This window comes from Cervus canadensis, chromosome 17, assembly GCF_019320065.1.
Source record: "Cervus canadensis isolate Bull #8, Minnesota chromosome 17, ASM1932006v1, whole genome shotgun sequence".
NCBI classification, from domain to species: domain Eukaryota; kingdom Metazoa; phylum Chordata; class Mammalia; order Artiodactyla; family Cervidae; genus Cervus; species Cervus canadensis.
This window is the reverse complement of record NC_057402.1, coordinates 19,900,829-19,921,694: the sequence shown is the minus strand read 5'-3', so window position 1 is coordinate 19,921,694 and position 20,866 is coordinate 19,900,829. Positions and strand designations below refer to the sequence as shown.

Genomic DNA, 20,866 nt, shown 5'->3' with positions numbered 1-20,866 from the left:
ACACGGGCGCAGCAGCTGTGGCTTGAGGGCCCGAGAGCATGGGCTCAGTAGTTGCTGCACTTGGGTTTAGTTGCTCTGCGGTATTCGGGATCTTCTCTGACCGGGGACTGGACCTGTGTCTCCTGCAATGGCAGGTGGATTCTTTTTTATTAATTTATTTTTAGTTGAAGGATAATTGCTTTACAGTATTGTGTTGGTTTCTGCCAAACATCAACAAGAATTGGCAATAGGTATACATATGTCCCCTCCTTCTTGAACCTCCCTTCCACCTCCCTCCCCATCCCACCCCTCTAGGTTGTTACAGAGTCCTGGTTTGAGTTCCCTGAGTCAGACAGCAAATTACTATTAGCGATCTATTTCATATGTGGTAATGTATGTTTCTATGTTACTCTCTCCATACCTCCCACCCTCTCCTTCCTTCCCTGCCCTGTGTCCATAAGTCTGTTCTTTATGTCTGTGTCTCCATTGCTGTCCTGCAAATAATTTTATCAGCACTATCTTTCTAGATTCCTTATATATGTGTTAGTATACGATATTGGCTTTTCTTTTTCTGATTTACTTCACTCTGTGTAATAGGCTCTAGGTTCATCTATCTTATTAGAACTGACTCAAATGTGCTCCTTTTTATGGTTGAGTAATATTCTATTGTATATATGTACCATGGCTTCTTTATTTGTTCATATGTTGCTGGACATCTAGGTTGCTTCCATGTCCTAGCTATTGTAAATAGTACTGCAGTGAACATTGGGGAACATGTGTCTATTTCAATTTCGGTTTCCTCAGTGTATATGCCTAGTAGTGGGATTTCTGGGTCATATGGTGGTTTTGGAGAAGGGAATGGCAACCCACTCCAGTACTCTTGCCTGGGAAATCCCATGGACAGAGGAGCCTGGCGGGCTATAGTCCATAGGGTTGCAGAGTTGGACACAACTAAAGCAACTTAGGAAGCACACACATGGTGGTTTTATTCCCAGTTTTTTTTTTTTTAAATCTCCACACTCTCTTCCATCATGACTGTATCAATTTATATTCCCACCAGCAATGTAAGAGGGTTCCGTTTGCTCCGCAGCTTCTCCAGCATTTGTTTGTAGACATTTTGATGACAGCCATTCTGACTGGTGTGAGGTGGTATCTTATAGTTTTGATTTGCATTTCTCTAATATTGAGCAATGTTGAGCATCTTTTCATGTGCTTGTTAGCCATCTGTATGTCTTCTTTGGGGAAATGTCTATTTAGGTCTTTTCCCACTTTTTTTTTCCCATTTATTTTTATTAGTTGGAGGTTTTTCCCACTTTTTGATTGGGTTGTTTTTCTGATATTGACTTATATGAGCTGCTTGTTTATTTTGGAAATGAATCCTTTGTCAGTTGTTTCATTTGCTATTATTTTCTCTCATTCTGAGGGGTGTCTTTTCACTTTGTTTATAGTTTCCTTTGCTGTGTAAAATTTTTAAGTTTAATTAGGTTCCACTTATTTATTTTTGTTTTTATTTCCACTACTCTAGGAGGTGGGTCATAGAGGATCTTGCTGTGATTTATGTCATAGAGTGTTCTGCCTATGTCTTCCTCTAAGAATTTTATAGTATCTGGTCTTACATTTAGGTCTTTAATCCATTTTGAGTTTATCTTGATATATGGTGTTAGGGATGTGGGTTCAATCCCTTGGTCGGGAAGATCCCCTGGAGGAGGGCTCAGGCAACCCACTCCAGTATTCTTCCCTAGAATATCCCCATCGGCAGAGGAGCCTGGTGGGCTATAGTCCATGGGGTCTCAAAGAGTCGAACATGACTGAAGAGACTTAAGATGGTGCGAGGAAGTGTTCTACTTTCATTCTTTTACCTGTAGCTGTCCAATTTTCTCAGCACCACTTACTGAAGAAGCTATCTTTGCCCCACTGTGTATTTTTGCCTCCTTTGTTAAAAATAAGGTATCCATAGGTGCATGGGTTTATCTCTGGGCTTTTTATACTATTCCATTGGTCTATATGTCTGTTTTTGTGCCAGTATCGTACTGTCTTCTTGATGACTACAGCTTTGTAATATAGTCTGAAGTCAGGAAAGTTGTTTCCTCTAGCTACATTCTTCTTTCTCAAGATTGTTTTGGCTATTTGGTGTCTTTTGTGTTTCCATATGAATTGTGAGATTTTTTTGTTCTAGTTCTGTGAAAAATGGCAGGTGGATTCTTTACCCCTGAGCCACCAGGGAAGCTTGAAATCTCCCAATTTTTAACTGCTGGCAAATATTCAGATTAAAAAAAAAATACCATGCAGGTCAGACAAAATGTTCTGTGGGTTGAGTTTGGGCTACTAGCCATATTTTTTAACCTCTGACCTAAGTATCTGATAATGGTTATTAAAATGATTGGAAGAACAAACTAGATAGACCTTTTGCAGATAGACCACTGGATTTAGTGATTGATTGAAAGTAGCAAGGAGAAAATGAAAAACAGGAAAATTTACGAGATTTCTAGCTAAGGTGACCAGGTGCCACTGACTGTAAGAGTATTTGTGAAAACTAGGCTTAATAACACATATTGTTTTGCTTTCAGAGGCTTCCTCCTCACTTTCTTTGGTGGGTTCCAGAGAGTTGACATTACCTAGTAAATAAGCTCAGAGAAATGATTAATTTACTCAGTATGATTTGGTGTTGAAGATGTTGGTTAAAAACATTACTCAGAAATCTGCTCTAGCATAGGAGAGAATAAAAACTAATGATGATGTAGTTTCTAAAATAGTTGTAATAAAACTTTCAACTGCTTATTTAATTCTATTTATTAGTATGTCCTACTGACATAGCCCTTACTTGTCGTCTCCCCATAAATTATATCAGTGAAGTTACTAAATTAAAAAATAATTTATTGCTACACCATATTAACCTTTCTATACAGTTAAGTGCTTATTTAATATAGGCTGTGCTAAGTATGCTTACTTTTGTGGACTCAGTAAATTTTGTCAAATACATTTTATATGAACATCTTGTTTGAGATTCTTTAGACATGAAAATATTGACTTTAAATGTATTAATTATCTTGTGACCCTGGAAAGTCACTTATTCTCTGGGGAAGTCTCAGTTTAAAACTCTAATATCAGAGATTAGATGACAGGCTACTGGTCATAGACTGGCTTGAGCTTTGTGTAAAACATTATGAATCAGTTGCCTGCACTTAAAATGTGCATTAATAAAAAAATCTGGATTTCTGCACTTTGTTGAAAAAGTAGAAGACTGTAATACATAGTCTCCCATTCTTCTACAGCAACAAGAAGTTCAAGCTGAATAGAGCTTGTACTGAGTAGACATGCATTTTTCATTTCCCTACACTTATTTCAACTGTTTGGCCTCTATATGGTTTAAGTTCATAATGTTTGGACTAAATATTCTGAAGCGTTCCTGTCAGACCAGGAATTTCAACAATCTTAATGTGTCTAATAAGCACCAATAAATTTAGGTGAAAGGGTTTCCTTTTTTTCTTTCCTAAATTGTTTCCATTTGTTGATAAGTTCAGTTAGATTTTGTAAAAAAAAAAAAAAAAAAAAAGCCTAAGGAATAGGAATCAACACTACTTTTATCTACTTTATTTTATAATTGAAGAGGCTCTTTGAGTTCTAACATTTATATATTCTTAACTAGAATGCTTCATTTATATATGGAATAAACAATGGAAATTACCCAACTCTTGTTCAACAGGTAGCTTCTGATTTAAATGTTCTGAGAACAAACTCTTACATCATTAGCGAATGAAGATGTGGCTCAGCATGTTTGACTTTCTTTTGAAAGACTAGATCTTATAGCCAGTGATACTGACTGTTTAATCAAAAGGGAGTAACTAGTATTTATAGTTTAGCAACAGGGCCCTTTATAAGGGAAATCAGTTTCTGGATTGTAGACAAAGTTTACTGGTTAGCATGTTTCCAGTGGTCTTGTATGGGTTCTTGTAGCTGTCACAAACACTGACTGCATGTGTTCTCCATTTCCTTTTAGATGGGCCTATATAAGTGGCAAAATCCCGTATCTACTTAAGGAAAACAAACTTTGAATGTAAATATGGTAAAAATCATATACTCTATATGAATATATGTTAAAACATTCAATTTTATTTTTATCAAAGTTACCTAATCCAGGATTTCTCTTTTCAATTGTAGATTTTAAGAGAGTAGTACTTGCATGATATTTAAAGACAAAAACTGACCAGGAGTTTTGTCCATGAAATTAGATTATGGGTTGGTAGTCACAACTCCACCTATAACACCCCTTTACCACACAAGTGTCAAAACAGGATCACAGTCTTTGTAGAAACAGAAAAGTGCAGGATGTATTAGAACCTGAAATCTTTCTCAAAGATATGAGGTACTACTAGAATTTTACATATATATTAGGATATTTTAACATGAACTTTTTAAAAAATGGAATTGAAAGATCTAGAGGAAGAGGTAAGTTTCAATATGACTATTAAGTGTCTACAGAAATGAGGTTCGGATCTGGCATTGAGTTTAAGGTTTACTGTTTTTGCCATGGGAAATTTGTAGATTTTTAAAAAATGTCATTTATCCTTTTGTCCCTGACTATGTTTTTAATATTTGTGGTGGTAATTATTGTTAAATTAGAAAAAAGCACAGACTGTCTCTGGGAGAGCAAAGGGACTTTAAAAAAAATGCTTTAGGTTGTAAATAAGTCCTGAAAGCTGAAAGTAATTCTGGAGTTCTCTAAAAATGTTCAGATTTACTGAAGAATTTTCATTCAGTAACACAATGTTTTGAGGCATACTTTGTTCTAAGATTCTTTTAAATTTTAAAGACAGAGTTTTAGTTTGGCTTCTGTTTGAATAAGCTATGCATATAGTTTAGTTTGAGTATATACTGTCCAACACATATGAAGGTTGTGTAATACCTTAAATATGGAGAATTATTAAGCAATTTCTGCTGTTTTTTGCTACCGATAGTTCCTGAAACTCCTTAGGCTGATGTGGCAAATGAGAGTTCCGAAAATCTAGGCGGCATTTTGGTTCCGAAAATCTTCCATCGTGAATTGGACCATTTTTGGATTCTTTATGGCACAATGCTTTTGTTGTTGCTGGAGCTAAACATTAGGGAAGTTTCCTAAGGAACTAACATATTGTTCAACTGCTGAGTTCTCTGAGGTGATTTGTTAAGGAAGACGTATCCGTTCCGTTCCTTTTCTTGTTGCTTCAACGAGGACTTCAGTTGGAAAATGCAGAGATGGTCTATAAAACCCATCTCTAAGAACAGATCCATCCCCGGGTATTTTATTCAACAGACCTAAATATAGGGTCCTAAATTTAGAGGGCAAGGTGCTACTTTTAGCTCCCGTTTTCAGAGAACACGCGCTCAGCCGAGGTTCACACGGGTTTGATTTGGCGTCTGGGTAACTAGGAGCTCATGGAGTTTAAGAGTTTTGCGTAGCAAGTGCCCAGGTAACTCAGGTAAAAGTGAGTAAGCCCCTGGAACCCTCCGCTGGGCACCGAAGGCCCGATCGATGTTCTCTTGCGTGGGAGAGGTTAAACTTTGCCCAGATCACAGCTGACCCAAGACGCCTTCCTGTCCAAAGTCCGGACACGGTTGGCAGGACGCAGAGGCCCGGGCCCCGCAAGCCATTTTGTGACTGGAATGAAGACGGCGGTCGGTTTCCCTGGGCCGGCGAGCTCCCCCGGGGTACGACGCCATCAAGGCTTCTGTGGGGTGCGGACAGCAGGCTCTTGAAGCGCTGCGAGATGAAAGCATTGGGGGCTGGGCTTGGGCCAGGCGCCGGCAGTCGGGCAGAGGAGGCGCGTCGCGCTGACCCAGCCGGGCGACCCGAAGGGGCCTCCTGGAGAAGTCTAGCAGCCGCCAGCCCGGTGGTGGGGATTTCTGGGCCGTGGTCTTGACCTTTGGTGGGGATGTCTGGGGCCCGCGCTACAACTCAGGGCCGGAGGCCGAATCCTTCTCTCTCAGCCCTGAGCACCTCGATTTCCAAGGATGGGTAGCTTCTCTAGGTAGAGGGCCGGCCCCTTTAAGAGAGAAAGACAAGGACACGTCTACGAACCTCGCGCGAAGAAGGAAGGGAAATTAACAGAGTCCCCGCGACCCCGCCTCCCCGCCGCGGCCCGGCCGAAACCAAACCGCGGGGTAGGGCAGCAAGGAGAGTGTAGATCGCAGACTCGCGCGGGCGGGTTTGAACCTTCCCATCTTCGGTACGCAAAGCGTAACTTGGGGTGGGTGGCGAAGCTCCCCGGGTGGTCAGCATGGACGCTAGAGGCACGGCGGCGCCATTCATCTCCAGCACCCCCCTGTAGCCGGCTCCGCAGTGGTCTGCTCCGGTTGCCGGGTGCAGGTTAGGGTTCCGGACCGAACGCTGCGTGTTCTGTTCATTTGTTGTGGCTCGGCCAGGCCCTGGATACGGCTCCGATTGCCAGAGCAGCCTTGGCGCTATGGAGGGGCCCGGGAGTGCCCCTCAGCCGTACCTGGGGCTGCTCCTGGCAAAGCTTCGCTGGGTGAGTCCAGGCGCGATCAGGGTTACTTGGCCCAGGGGTCGCGGGTGCCTCCCGGGGAGGGAAGCTGCAGACTTTGGCTTTGGGGTCTGAGCCGCAGTGGTCGGAGGTCCTGAAGCCAGTTCTCACCTGCCGGCGGGCTGCGGCCTGTGTCCAGGGCAGTAGCCAGGTTCCTAGGGTGTTTGGGCGGCTTCTGATGTGGTGTAGGGGGACCTGGAGATCCGGAAGGTGAAGAGAGCATTTGCTTATGCTTAGCAGGACTTTAGAAAGGTGAGTTTCCTGATTTCTAAAATCAGTTAGCCTTTCGGTCACGTTATTTATTTTGATGACACGTGGTTTCCCAGACTGTGAGAAACTTGAGGACTGATCCTCTGAAATGAGTTCCTTTTAAGTGCTGAAACTTCGCGTTGCTTGAAAGGACATCTAAGCCTGGAGAGGAATTTGGATTCTAATTCTGCGGTTTCTTTTAAGAAAGAATGCTCTTTTGAGATGCTTTACCATAAGTGAGATTGTTCGTTGCTTCTTTCTGTCTTGTTAATGTAAACGGTCGTGTTAACGTCAAGATCTGGAGATAATGAGCTCCCAGTGTTTACAATTTCTCTTTTGTTTTTTAAGGCTCAGTTTATAATCAGGTTGCAGGGATTTTTCTCAGTAACTTTATAAGTGTCTTTGTTGACATGTTTAGGGGCATTTATGTCACCGTATTTTTTTTAAAAAAATATTTGCGTTAGAAATGTCAAAAGCCCCTTTAAATATTGGGGCAATTACAATTTTTGGTTTCTTATACGTAAATTAAAAAGTTCTATTGCCCTGGTATTCACTGGTGTGTCTCGTGTCTGTGTATGTGTAGATGTAAACACAGATGATAGTTACATGGAGCGTCTAGATAGACTAAGACAGGCTGGGCCACCGCTGTCCTACTGTCAGTTACGGGGGAGGAGACAGAAGCAGTAAGAGGTAGAAATGGATAAAGTGCTTACTGAAGCATACATACAAAGTGCTGAGGAAGTTGAGGGGTGGGAGAGAGGACATTTTCTTGAGTGATTATGAAAGCCTCTGCAGACTGAGTGAATAGCCTAAGCGAGCAATGAAAACAGCATGGTGTGTCCAGCCGACTAGAAGCCGTGTTACTGGAGTGTAAAGTGGGCTCAGGGAGCAACATGCAGTGATGCTTGTTGGAGACATAAGTAGGTTCCAAGTGATGTAGGTGCTGGAGAGCCTTCAAAGTATTTCAGTGGTTAGGCTTTTGGCTTAAATAGATCGTCCTGGTAGGAGGGTGTAGGTCAGATGTAAGAACAACCCAACTAGGAGCACAGTGTACGGGAGAGGTGACAGACTTGTCACAGAGGGATAGAGAAGAGGGTGTGCTCATGCTCAGTCGTGTCCGACTCTTTGTGACCCCATAGACTATAACCTGCCAGGCTCCTCTGTCCATGGGATTTCCCAGGTTAAGAATACTGGAGTGGGTTGCCATTTCCTTCTCCAGAGGATCTTCCCGACCCAGGGACTGAACCTGCATCTCCTGCACTGGTAGGTGGATTCTTTACCACTGAGCCACCTGGGAAGCAGCGAAGAGGGTACTGAATGGGAAATATTTAGTAGCGAAGTGCTGTAGTGGGTAGGAATTTATTGACTGGACACAAAGGATCAGAGAGAGAAAAGTAATGTAGAATGACTCCCAGGTTTCTGGTTATGGCAGCTTTTTCATTCAAAGAGATAGTATATGTAGAAAGGGAAGGATTTGTGGGATGAGAGATAATTTCAGGTTGCACATATTTCCTTCTTCACGAAAAACAACAATAATCAAAACTTAATTTTTGTGGGACTGTCAGTGGAGAGACACATGGAGAAGGGTAACCAAATTTTGGGTAAGTTGTTCTACTGTGTGAACAATATCTTTACCTGGATGATTTTTTTTTTTTTTTTGGCTAAATACACTATTCTCACAAAACTAGCCTGGGGCCTAGGATTGCACAGCACTGCTCTACTTTTTAATTTTTTAGATAAAAAAATAATTTATTGAGATAAAATCAGATAACATAAAATTTACCCATTTTTAATGCTGAATTCAGTGATTTTTTTTGGCGTATGTTCACTGCATTGTGCAACCATCACCACAATTTTGGAATACTTTTATCATTCTAAAAAGAAACCCTGTCCTTATTAGTAATCAGTCCCAATTCTTGCCTCATTTCATTCCTTCAGTTCAGTTCAGTTTACTCAGTTGTGTCTAACTCTTTGCAACTCAATGGACTGCAGCACGCCAGGCTTCCCTTCCATCACTACCTCCTGAAACTTGCTCAAACTCATGTCCATCAGGTCGGTGATGCCATCCAACCATCTCATCCTCTGTTGTCCCCTTCTCCTCTGGCCCTCAATCTTTCCCAGCATCAGGGTCTTTTCAAAAGAGTTAGCTCTTTGCATCAGGTGGCCAAAGTATTGGAGTTTCAGCTTCAACATCCGTCCCTCCAATGAACACCCAGGACTGATCTCCTTTAGGATGGACTGGTTGGATTCCTTGCAGTCCAAGGGACTCTCAAGAGTCTTCTCCAACACCATATTTCAAAAGCATCAGTTCTTCGGTGCTCAGCTTTCTTTATAGTCCAACTCTCACATCCATACATAACTACTGGAAAAACAATAGCCTTGACTAGACAGACCTTTGTTGACAAAATAAGGTCTCTGTTTTTTAGTATGTGGTCTAGGTTGGTCATAACTTTCCTTCCAAGGAGTAAGCATCTTTTAATTTCATGGCTGCATTCACCATCTGCAGTGATTTTGGAGCCCCAAAAAATAAAGTCTGACACTGTTTCCACTGTTTCCCCATCTATTTGCCATGAAGTGATGGGACCAGATGCCATGATCTTAGTTTTCTGAATGTTGAGCTTTAAGCCAACTTCTTCACTCTTCTGTTTCACTTTTTTAGTTCTTCTTCGCTTTCTGCCAAAAGGGTGGTGTCATCTGCATATCTGAGGTTACTGATATTTCTCTCAGCAATCTTGATTCCAGCTTGTGCTTCTTCCAGCCCAGCATTTCTCATGATATACTCTGCATATAAGTTAAATAAGCAGGGTGACAATATATAGCCTTGACGTACTCCTTTACCTATTTGGAACCAGTCTGTTGTTCCATGTCCAGTTAACTGTTGCTTCCCGACCTGCCTACAGGTTTCTCAAAAGGCAGGTCAGGTGGCCTGGTATTCCCATCTCTCAGAATTTTCCACAGTTTATTGTGATCCACACAGTCAAAGACTTTGGCATAGTCAATAAAGCAGAAATAGATGTTTTTCTGGAGCTCTCTTGCTTTTTCGATGATCCAGTGGACGTTGGCAATTCGATGTCTGGTTCCTCTGCCTTTTCTAAAACCAGCTTGAACATCTGGAAGCTCACAGTTCATGTATTGCTGAAGCCTAGCTTGGAGAATTTTGAGCATTACTTTACTAGCATGTGAGATGAGTGCAATTGTGTGGTAGTTTGAGCATGCTTTGGCATTGTATTTCTTTGGGATTGGAATGAAAACTGACCTTTTCCAGTCCTGTGGCCACTGATGAGTCTTTCAAATTTGCTGACATGCTGAGTGCAGCACTTTCACAGCATCATCTTTCAGGATTTGAAATTAGCTCAACTGGACTTCCATCACCTCCACAAGCTTTGTTCGTAGTGATGCTTCCTAAGGCCCACTTGACTTCACATTCCAGGATGTCTGGTTGTAGGTGAGTGTGAGTGATCACACCATCATGATTATCTGGTTAGTGAAGATCTTTTTTTGTACAGTTCTTCTGTGTATTCTTGCCACCTCTTCCTAGTATCTTCTGCTTGTAGTTTTCTTTATGCATAGTAGTTTGTACCTCTTACCTGCCTTCCCTTATCTTGCCTTTTCCTGTCTCTCTCTCCCCGCTAGTAACCACAGATTTGTTCTTTATAACCTTGAGTCACTTTCTGTTTTGTTGCATTCATTTGTTTTATTTCTTAGATCCCGCATATAGTGATAATTCCAGTGTCTGTCTTTCTTCGTCTCGCTGATTTCACTAAGCTAATACCTTCCAGATTTACTCATATTGCAAATAGCAAAATTTTATCTTTTTTATATATGACTAACATTCCATTGTGTGTGTGTGTATACACTACACCTTCTTTTTGAATTTTTTAAAATTTTTATCTTGTATTGAGGTATAGCTGATTAACAGACAATATTATGAGAATTTCCAGGTGTACAGTGAGATAGGACATGGCCATACATATACATGTATCTGTTTCTTCCCAGTATTGTGTATCCAAATACTTCTTTTTCTCAGAAACAGAAATAATTTTAAAAAATTATCATTAGTGTGTATAGTGATGTCACAGTTCTGTGAGCTGGTAGTGGGTAATGTAGGGAAAGGCAGAGGTAAAGATCAGGGTAAAGGGTGTTTTTTTGTTTTTTGGAAAGGTATAAAATAAGGTTTATTTAATACAGCTTAATGAACTGTAGATAGCATATATGGATCAGAGTTATAAAAAAGATTTTAAAAAGGAGAATAGATATTGAAGGGTGTTTTTCTAGATAGAAATGGCCTAAAAAGGAAAGATTTGCCAATAGAGGTTTTGGATTGAAGTCTGGAAAGTCTCAAACCTGATCAAACTTCAGGTTGTTCTTAAAAAAAGGATATTTTTCTCCTATTCCTCTACCTTTTACCTTTTTTTTACCCTGTTTATTTTTGACGGCCCTGGGTCTTCATTTCTTTGCGATGGCTTTCTCTAGCTGCAGGGAGCAGGCGCTTCTCTTAAGTGTGCACAGGTTTCTCACTGGACGCCTCCCTTGTTGTGGAGCAAGACCTCTAGGTGCTCTGGCTCAGTAGTTATGGGACAATGAGGTTAGTTGCCCTGTGGCATGTAGAATCGTCCAGGACCAGGGATTGAACCCGGGACCCTGGCATTGGCAGACAGATTCCTAATCATTCAACCACTAGGGAAGTCCCCTCTTACCTTTTTATGTGATTGAATAATATGTGGGGCCTGGTAACAAAGAAAAAATAACCTCCTTGGATGACAGTGAAGACGAATTGACCCAGAGAAAGGTAAAATACAGAAGGAGCTGCAAAAGCCTTCCACTGTTTTGCGCTGAAGTCTTGCTAGGGAAAGAAGTAATGTGGAAAGGCCATGGTTACAGTATCATGGTCTTTGGAAGAGGAATAATAGAAACAGTTACCTGTATTGAGCACCTGTCCTCCATGTTCAAACAGCATTATTCCCATTACAGATCGAGAAGGTATGGTAGAGGGATTCAGATTCTAAAGCCAAGGTTTCATCAGTAGTTTTTAAACTTTAATAAAGCAGCAGATCTGTTTTTTTACCCCCTAGGTAAATCTTATATGGAAGCCAATATACACTATGGAAAAAACCTAAAATGATTGAATCAGGATAAGAGTATCTGATTCAGCTTCTTTCTTTGGCCTTCTCTCCTCTTACTCTCACTTTCAGGCATCTCTGTAGAACTCTGGTTTAAAAATCATTACATTTCACCCTACTGTTTTCCTTCATCACTTGGTGATAGTGGTTAATAACAGGTCATTTTATAAAACAGGTTTTATACATGTAAACATGTAAAACAGGTGTTTACATGTAAATTTGTACGTATGTTTATGTCTTAGTCTGACAGGGCTGCTATAACAAAAATGCTGTAGACTGAGTGACTTAACAAACATTTTCATCATAGTTCTAGGGGCTGGGAAAGTGAAAGAAAGAAAGAAAGTGAAGTCGCTCAGTCGTCACTGACTCTTTGTGACCCCATGGACTGTAGCCTACCAGGCTCCTCCCTCCATGGGATTTTCCAGGCAAGAGTACTGGATTGGGTTGCCATTTCCTTCTCCAGGGGATCTTCCCAACTCAGGGATCGAACTGGGGTCTCCCACATTCCAGGCAGACGCTTTAACCTCTGAGCCAGGAGCACCATGATAAAGGTGCTGCAGGTCTGGTGTGTGGTGATCAAAACTTTTTAACAAGTTAATTTTCTTTGTCTTGAAGGCTGTGGCAGCATTGCCTGAAGATATGAGACAATCCAACTTGTATGGTTTTCCATGGGAGTTGGTGATATGTGCAACTATTGTTGGATTTTTTGCTGTTCTCTTGTTTTTGTGGAGAAGTTTTCGGTCGGTAAGTAACCAATGCTAGGTATACTAAGAGAATGTTCATTCAGTCTTCACGTTGAATAGGTAATATGAGAAACGTATCTTTTGTTTTAAGGAAACAGGTTGTCGTTTTGTGGGCTACTCATGTTAATGTGTAGAAACTCAATATAGATTTTTTTTTTTTTAATTTTTTAATGGTGTATTTTCATTTTGATAACACAGTTCAAGAAATAATAGTATAACAATGTTCCTGATCCTTGCTGCTCAAAATCTGATCTGAGATCAGCAACATCAATATCACCTGGGAGGTTGTTAGAAATGCAGAGTCTCAGACTCACCCAGACCTCCTGAGTCAGAATTTTCATTTTAACAAGATCTCCAGAGATTCATACATATATTTCAATTTGAGAAACCCTGCTCCAGATCCGCTGAGTGATTGCCTTAAAAGCTAGTGCTACTACTGGATTTCAGTATGAAAGTTTGCATTTGATGCCAAATAAGTACTTTTTTCTTTTCATTTTGAAATTCGTCAGACCTACAGAAAATTTTAAATAATAGAATGACAAAAACCCAAATACCCTTCACCTGAATGCAACAATTGTTAATATTTTACTACATTTACTTTCTCTCACATATGTATAAGTGTGTATGCACACATTTACTCACAAATATACAAATATTTATGTATACATATACACATACAGGTTTTTTTTTTTGCCATATCTTTTAGAGTTGTAGATATCACATATTTCACCCCTAAATTCTTCATTAAAAGCTTTTGCACTACAAAGGAAACTATAAGCAAGGTGAAAAGACAGCCCTCAGATTGGGAGAAAATAATAGCAAATGAAGAAACAGACAAAGGATTAATCTCAAAAATATACAAGCAACTCCTGAAGCTCAATTCCAGAAAAATAAACGACCCAATCAAAAAATGGGCCAAAGAACTAAACAGACATTTCTCCAAAGAAGACATACAGATGGCTAACAAAAACTTGAAAAGATGCTCAACATCACTCATTATCAGAGAAATGCAAATCAAAACCACAATGAGGTACCATTACACGCCAGTCAGGATGGCTGCTATCCAAAAGTCTACAAGCAATAAATGCTGGAGAGGGTGTGGAGAAAAGGGAACCTCTTACACTGTTGGTGGGAATGCAAACTAGTACAGCCGCTATGGAAAACAGTGTGGAGATTTCTTAAAAAACTGGAAATAGAACTGCCATATGACCCAGCAATCCCACTTCTGGGCATACACACTGAGGAACCCAGATCTGAAAGAGACACGTGCACCCCAATGTTCATCGCAGCACTGTTTATAATAGCCAGGACATGGAAGCAACCTAGATGCCCATCAGCAGATGAATGGATAAGGAACCTGTGGTACATATACACCATGGAATATTACTCAGCCATTAAAAAGAATTCATTTGAACCAGTTCTAATGAGATGGATGAAACTGGAGCCCCTTATACAGAGTGAAGTAAGCCAGAAAGATAAAGAACATTACAGCATACTAACACATATATATGGAATTTAGAAAGATGGTAACGATAACCCTATATGCAAAACAGAAAAAGAGACACAGAAATACAGAACAGACTTTTGAACTCTGTGGGAGAATGTGAGGGTGGGATATTTCAAAAGAACAGCATGTATACTATCTATGGTGAAACAGATCACCAGCCCAGGTGGGATGCATGAGACAAGTGCTCGGGCCTGGTGCACTGGGAAGACCCAGAGGAATCGGGTGGAGAGGGGGGTGGGAGGGGGGATCGGGATTGGGAATACATGTAAATCAATATAGATTTTAAGAAATTTTTTTTTTTCTTTCATTTTTTGGCCACACCATGCAGCATGCAGGATCTTAGGTCCCTGACCAGGGATAGAACCTATGCCCCACTGCAGTGGAAGCATGGAGTCTTAACCACTGGACTGCCAGGGAAATCTCTAGAGGAATTTTTTAAAGTGCTGAAATTTAAAAAAATTTCTTTACACGAGTATTCCATACTAACACTAAAACCCTGCCTTTATTTCTTATTTCTTATTTGGGTGGTGTTTGTTTTTAATAGTCTACTAAACATCTGTGAATATATGACCCACCTGGAATCAAAGACATTGACCGTCACTTATGTTTAGATGCTCCTCCTCATTTCATCCCCCTGCCTCCCTGAAGTAGAGGTAATCCTTTTCAAGATCCTGTGTTGATATTCCAGTGCCTCAAAAAAAATTAATTTTTGTCATATGTATTAAATACATATATCCTTCAGAAGTATAGTAATTTTGCTTAGTTGCATGCCAAATATCATGTTTTGGAACTTGTTTACTCCATCCTATATTGCTAAGATTCATCCATATTTTTGGCTCATTTTGATTTAATATTACATCATGAGAATATATTACAGTTAATTTATATTTTTTATGGTCTTGGGCCTTTGAGTTTACAGGTTTTTTCTATTACAAATCATGCTGCTGTGTAAATTCTTATACTTGTCTCCTGTTGTGTGTTTGTAAGTTTCTCTTGGGAATATACTGGATCTGAGATTTACTTGGTTTAGTGCATGCTGGAGGTTCTACTTTTAAAAGGTAATGCTAGATTCTTTTCCAGTTGTCTGTACCAGTTTATACTCCCAACAGCAATATATAAGAGGTCCTAGAGATCCATTTGATCTCTGTCCTCTCCATCAGTTGTTATTGTTGAAATTCTTTATTTTTGCCACTTGAACGATATCTTACAATGGTTCTGATGTACTCTTTGATCACTAAGGAGATTAGAAACTTAATTTACTGGCCATATGTATTTGTTCTTCAGGGAAATATTTTGTTTATGTCTTATGCCCCTTTTTATTTTGAGTAGTTCTTTTCCTTTTTATTTGTAGGAATTTCTTATGTTTTCTTTAAAAATTTTTTTTAATTGGAGTTTGATTGCTTTACACTGTTGTGTTGGTTTCTGCTGTATATCAAAGTGAATCAGCTATAAGTATACATATGTCTCCTCCCTCTTGAGCCTTCCTCCCATCCCCTCCTTATGTAATCTTGATGATATCCTTGTTGATTATGTCTATTACAGATGTCCCAGTATGAAACATCTTTTCATTGTTCTTAAGATGTTTTCTGATGAGTAGAATTTCTTAATTAAAATAATTTCCATTTAGTACAGAAGTGCTTGATTCATTTTGAGTTAATTTGCTGGTTGGTGTAGGGTAGCAAGTCTGTAATTCCCCATCCTCCTCACCCTACCCCCCAAATAACCTTTTTCCCAGCTTTGTTTATTGAATAGTCTTTCCTTTTCCCATTTGTCTGCCATGCTACACATGAGAGTGCCAAGTGGACGTAGACCTTTTCTGTGCTCTTTTTTCTATTCCACTGAGTATTATTGAAAACAAATACATATGTATCATTCCATATTCATCCATTATTAGGTCAGTCTTGCTAACTGACTAATTTGTAGTGTTCATGTATCACATATTCTTGCTCTTTTTTGTTGTTTCCTTCATCTATTAAGAATAGGCAAGTTGGCTGAATTCCACTGTCATGATGGATTTATCAGTTACTTTCTATAGTTTTTTCAATTCTTTATTTACATATTTTGAGAATATTGTGTTAGGTGGATATATGTTTAGAATTGCTATATCTCTTCTTGGTGGGTTAACTGTTTAATCAATATTTAGTGACCCTCTATAACTCTACTGATGCTTTTGTCTTAGAAGTTTCTTATCTGATGTTAATACAGCTAGACCAGTTTTCTTTTTGGTAATATTTATTGTGTCTTTTTTCCATCCTTATGTTTTCCAGTCTTTCTGTGGTCTTTTACTTAATGTATGTACTCTATGAATTTCTCTTTTTATTTTATTGGAGCATAGTTGATTTACTGTGTTGTGTTAGTTTCAGGCATACAGCAAAGTGATTCAGTTCTGTATGAACTTTTTTTATATTTAATCCGAAAATCTCTGTGTTTTCACTGAGTTTACTGTCTCTATGTATACTATGATTATTGATTACCGATGTATTTGGACCACTTTCTCCTAGCATACTTCATTAATTTGTTCCACTTTTTATATATTTCTTTTCAGTTCTTTCTACATTCATAAAGTAGATTTTCCTAGTGAAAAGACAAGAACCTTATTTAGTGTACTCTCACATCCCTTGGTCTCTTTCACTTTCCAAACTACTTTCATATTGGTGTAACCTAGAATTTTAGTTCTAAAAATATTTCTCTTTTCTTTTTTATGTTCTTCTCCACCCCTTCTCCATCCCTGAAGACAACAATAAATATTACCAAGATATTTGATCACCAGTAATTGACATATCTCTTGTAGGGTCTTCTGGATTTAATTCTTTTCATATTTGGATACTTCTTTCTATATTGTGTTTAATATTGGTCTTTGTATGGCAAATCTTTTGTATGCTTGAGGATGTTTGAATTAAGTCCTTACGCTGGAACAGCAGTTTGTCTGATTTAAGCATTCTGGGTCTAAAGTTTCATCCTGCTAATATTTTAAAATCCTTTACTTCCTTGTCTTTTTATATCTAATGTTACTTATTGAAAGGTCTCTTGTCAGTTTGATTCTTATTCATTTGTAAGTGATCTGTTCTCTGTAGAGGCTTTTAATTTGATATCCTTATTTCAATATATTTTGTTTAGGCTTGATTGTTTTCTTATTTCTTCTTTGAATTATCTTAAATATTTAAATATGAAATCTTTTATATTTTTTAATTCTGAGAAGTTTTTTCTGCATTTTACTTTTTTTTTCCTCTTTGGGACTGTTGCTGTTTAAGATGTTGGCTTTTCTCACTTCCTTATCTCTTTAACGATTTTTTTTCATTTTTTTTTTAATGGTTTACTGTTACTTTTTTTTTTAATTTAAAGAAAAAATTTATTGAAGATCTGAAAAACAATTTCTAAAAGATTAGCTTTTCCAGAAAACTGTAGCTATACAATGCATTGCATCTGTCATGTTAAAATGTGCATTAGACACAAATACAAAAACCATGAAACAAGCCACCTTTCTTCAGCAATCTGAGCAAAGATAAAATGCCTAAGAAACAACTTGGATGGATGACTCACAAAGGATGGGCTCTTTACTTTAAGCACCATAAAAAAAAGGGGAGCACAAATAGATGAATGTCTTCAGTTATATACACTGAGTTGGTCCTTTGGCACTAGGAATCAGAGCATTCTGTCATGTGGCATTAACACATATTGTAAAAGTGCGTGTGTCAAAGGAATAGAAACCACCAGTATTCAAAAGCAGCTTTGTCAACTAAGCAATTAAACACTCTACAGTATGTCTCTCTGTTGTCCATCACTGTATACTCTGGCAGCAACTTCGAAATGAAAAAAAGGAAAGAAAAAAGGAGCCGTTTTATTTTCTCTGTTTAAAATCAAACAGAAAACAAACATCAATTTTGTTATACACGAACATTTCCAAAGTACATTGTTTGTACAAGAGAAGGACTAAGAAACAAAAAGCTGTTTATAGAGATCAAATGTGGGTGGGTGGACACACCTCACATGGCTTTCCGATGATACTCAGAGGGAGCCACTTCATAATTGCTGGCACTAAACAAAATTGCAGAGTTCTTTGCCAGGTATTTTAGGAAATCGTGAAGATTATTCAGTAATAAAGCAAGGCTCTTCTTATCCAGAGGTGTATAGGCCAACATTGCTCCAATTCTTACAAAACAGTCTCAGGAGATATGGTGGCCCGTACACCTGGGACATGGGTGCATCAGGGTGGTCTGCAAGGATCTCAGCGTACTGCGGCCTCTCAAATTTGTAGAGCAGTTGAGTGCCCAGCACCACACTGAGGTACTCCTGTATCCCAGCCCCAACCTCATTGACTGCATACTCTATATTATCTGTTTCCTCAAGATTTCTTGTAATTTGCATAATCCTCTAGAATGGAATACACATTCTTCTTGGCAGGAAGATAAAAGAGCTGTTTTTGCTATGTAATTAAGTCCCAGTCATCAACAAGCCATGGTTTCAGTTCTTCAGGAATCTTTAACTTCAACTCTGCTCATGAATGTTGCCTCATTTTCAACAGTAGGATCTACTCGAGCCCTTTTCTTGCAAGGAGACTGAGGGGTCTCACTGGTGCTGCCACCATCTCCGTTTCCAGGTGTCTTTGTTCTTTTTTGTTTCACTGGAGTGTTTCTCTGCTGCAGCCCAGCAGTCTTCTTTCCAGGGGCAGCCCCTGGCATCTTCCCCTCTGCATACTGCTTCTGATTGGCTTTTTGAAGTTCTCCTCGTTTCTGCAGATTGACATCCACGTACTTGAGTACCCTGCTTTCTGGAACCCATTCATCCCAATTTTTATTCCAACCACTGTACTGTATAAAGTATTTCACTTGTTTATCCTTTATGGCAACTTTTACACGCTTTGCTTCATAAAGAAGAGGCCCATGGAAGCACAGCACTCTCTCACCCTCCTGGAATTTAGGCTTCGGGTCCTGCTTCGGCACCATTTGGAAGAGATTCGCCGCTGCCGCCTCCTCCTGTTACTTTTTGAGATAGTTTCTGAGTCTGTTTCAGTTCACTAGTTGTTCCTCATCTAACTAATTATACTGTACCTTGACTTTTAAATCTTGTTTCATTTAATTTTATTCCTGTATATCTTCTGTAGATTATCTAAGTCCCCATTGTTTTTTAGTCCTAAGCCTGACCCACTTACAAATTGAAATTTTTCCTTCATTGTTTGAAAGAGAGGTTAAAGAAGAAAAAAGTTTTTTTTACTTCAAAGTCAGCAGATCCATGGCCCCATGGTAACAATTTTCAAATTTTGTTATTTTAGATATTAGTACTAAAGGAGATGATAGTAGGGGCTTCTTTAAGTAGTTTGTTTTGGGGTCAAATATGTTTGAGGAGCAGTGGGCTAAATGAAATGAAACGGGTATCTTTAAGGTAGAGTTATTTCATAGCCTTTATTATGCTAATAAATAATGTGTATCTTCAATGGGGGGACTTTAATATGCAGTATTATTTTCTCAATGGAAATAGACCACTTTTTGGCTAGCTTACATTTATACTAAAGGTAATAAGAAACACTTTAAGTTGTCAGTAGCAGTTAAATAAGTAATATTTGCCTGAATGTATGTTTGTTTTAATGTAATTTTTGTTAAAAATTTGTTTCAGGTTAGAAGCCGGCTTTATGTGGGTAAGTTCTTTTTTCTATTTTAGATCACTTCTTTGTTGTTTGTAATTGAATAAACTTAAAAACATGATAACATTAACTCTTTTTTAGGGAGAGAGAAAAAGCTTGCTGTAGAACTTTCTACACTAATTGAAGAAAAATGTAAACTGCTTGAAAAATTTAGCATTGTTCAAAAGGAGGTAAGACATTTTTGAAAATGTTGACATTCATGTTAGGATCCTCTAGGATCCTTACTTTTCAGAGCAGGTATTTCTGTATAAGTTTAAGATTATTAATGCTTTGTTTGCAAAGTATGAGAGTTCAGTTGCTTTCATATTACCAATCTAAATTGTAACCATTGTGGTCGGTGCATAGAGATGTCTCATTGTGATTTCAGTTTTCGTTTCCCTGACCAATGAGGTTGAGCACCCTTTGATGTTTTATTGGCCATTTGGATATAACCTTTTTGTTTCATGTTGCCTAGTTAATTTTTTTCACATTTTTAAAATGTGAAGAAGTATGGTCATCTTTTTCCTTTTGGTATATAGATTTTTCCTATATTTTGGATACAAGTCCTTTGTCAGATACATGTATTACAAATACCTTCTTCTACTCTGTGGTTTGCCTTTATATTTCAAGTGGTATCTTGGTAAGCAGAAGTTCTTATTTGTACCAGTCTAATTTGTCAGTCTTTTCTTTATGATGACTGCTGTCTGTTTCCTACTTAAATTTTTTTTTTGTCTACTCAAGAACATGAAGATATTCATCTGTGTTATCTTTTAGAAACTTTTATCTTCTTTACTTTTCTTATTTAGTCTTTTTATTAGTTTGATGGGACTGTCATAACACAATACCACAGACTGGATGACTTACGTAGAAATTACATTTTTCATGGTTTTGGAGGTTGGAAGCCCAGGATCAAGGTGATGACTGGTTTGGTTTGTTCTGAGGCCTGTCACTTTGACATAACCAGTCAACCTCTTAGTCAATTCTCACATCGTCTTTTCTCTGTGCAGGTGCATGTTTCTGACGTTTCTCTGTGTCCAAATTTCCTTCTCTTGTAAGGGTACCAGTCAGATTGGATTAGAGCCTATCTTAATCCAAGGGGCTCATCTTAACTTAATGCCCTTTAAGAGGCCTGT

General features: G+C 38.8%; 1 protein-coding gene and 1 pseudogene across 16 annotated transcripts in view; one reads left to right on the top strand and one right to left on the bottom strand.

The window, feature by feature from the left end:
• Positions 1 to 20,866, top strand: part of MIA2 (MIA SH3 domain ER export factor 2) — a 90,554-nt gene that overhangs the window by 21,119 nt on the left and 48,569 nt on the right. For 4 of the 16 annotated variants that reach the window (XM_043434634.1, XM_043434633.1, XM_043434636.1 and 1 more), the window contains exons 7-9: positions 12,482 to 12,610; positions 19,727 to 19,748; positions 19,836 to 19,924. In XM_043434634.1, the coding sequence (XP_043290569.1) occupies positions 12,482 to 12,610; positions 19,727 to 19,748; positions 19,836 to 19,924 (240 nt within the window). Of the gene's footprint in view, positions 1 to 4,268; positions 4,426 to 5,344; positions 5,436 to 5,510; positions 5,665 to 5,688; positions 6,483 to 12,481; positions 12,611 to 19,726; positions 19,749 to 19,835; positions 19,925 to 20,866 lie in introns of those variants that run through there. The other 12 variants (XM_043434649.1, XM_043434643.1, XM_043434641.1 and 9 more) reach the window with 8 other exon arrangements.
• LOC122419809 lies at positions 18,100 to 19,059 on the bottom strand (annotated as a pseudogene).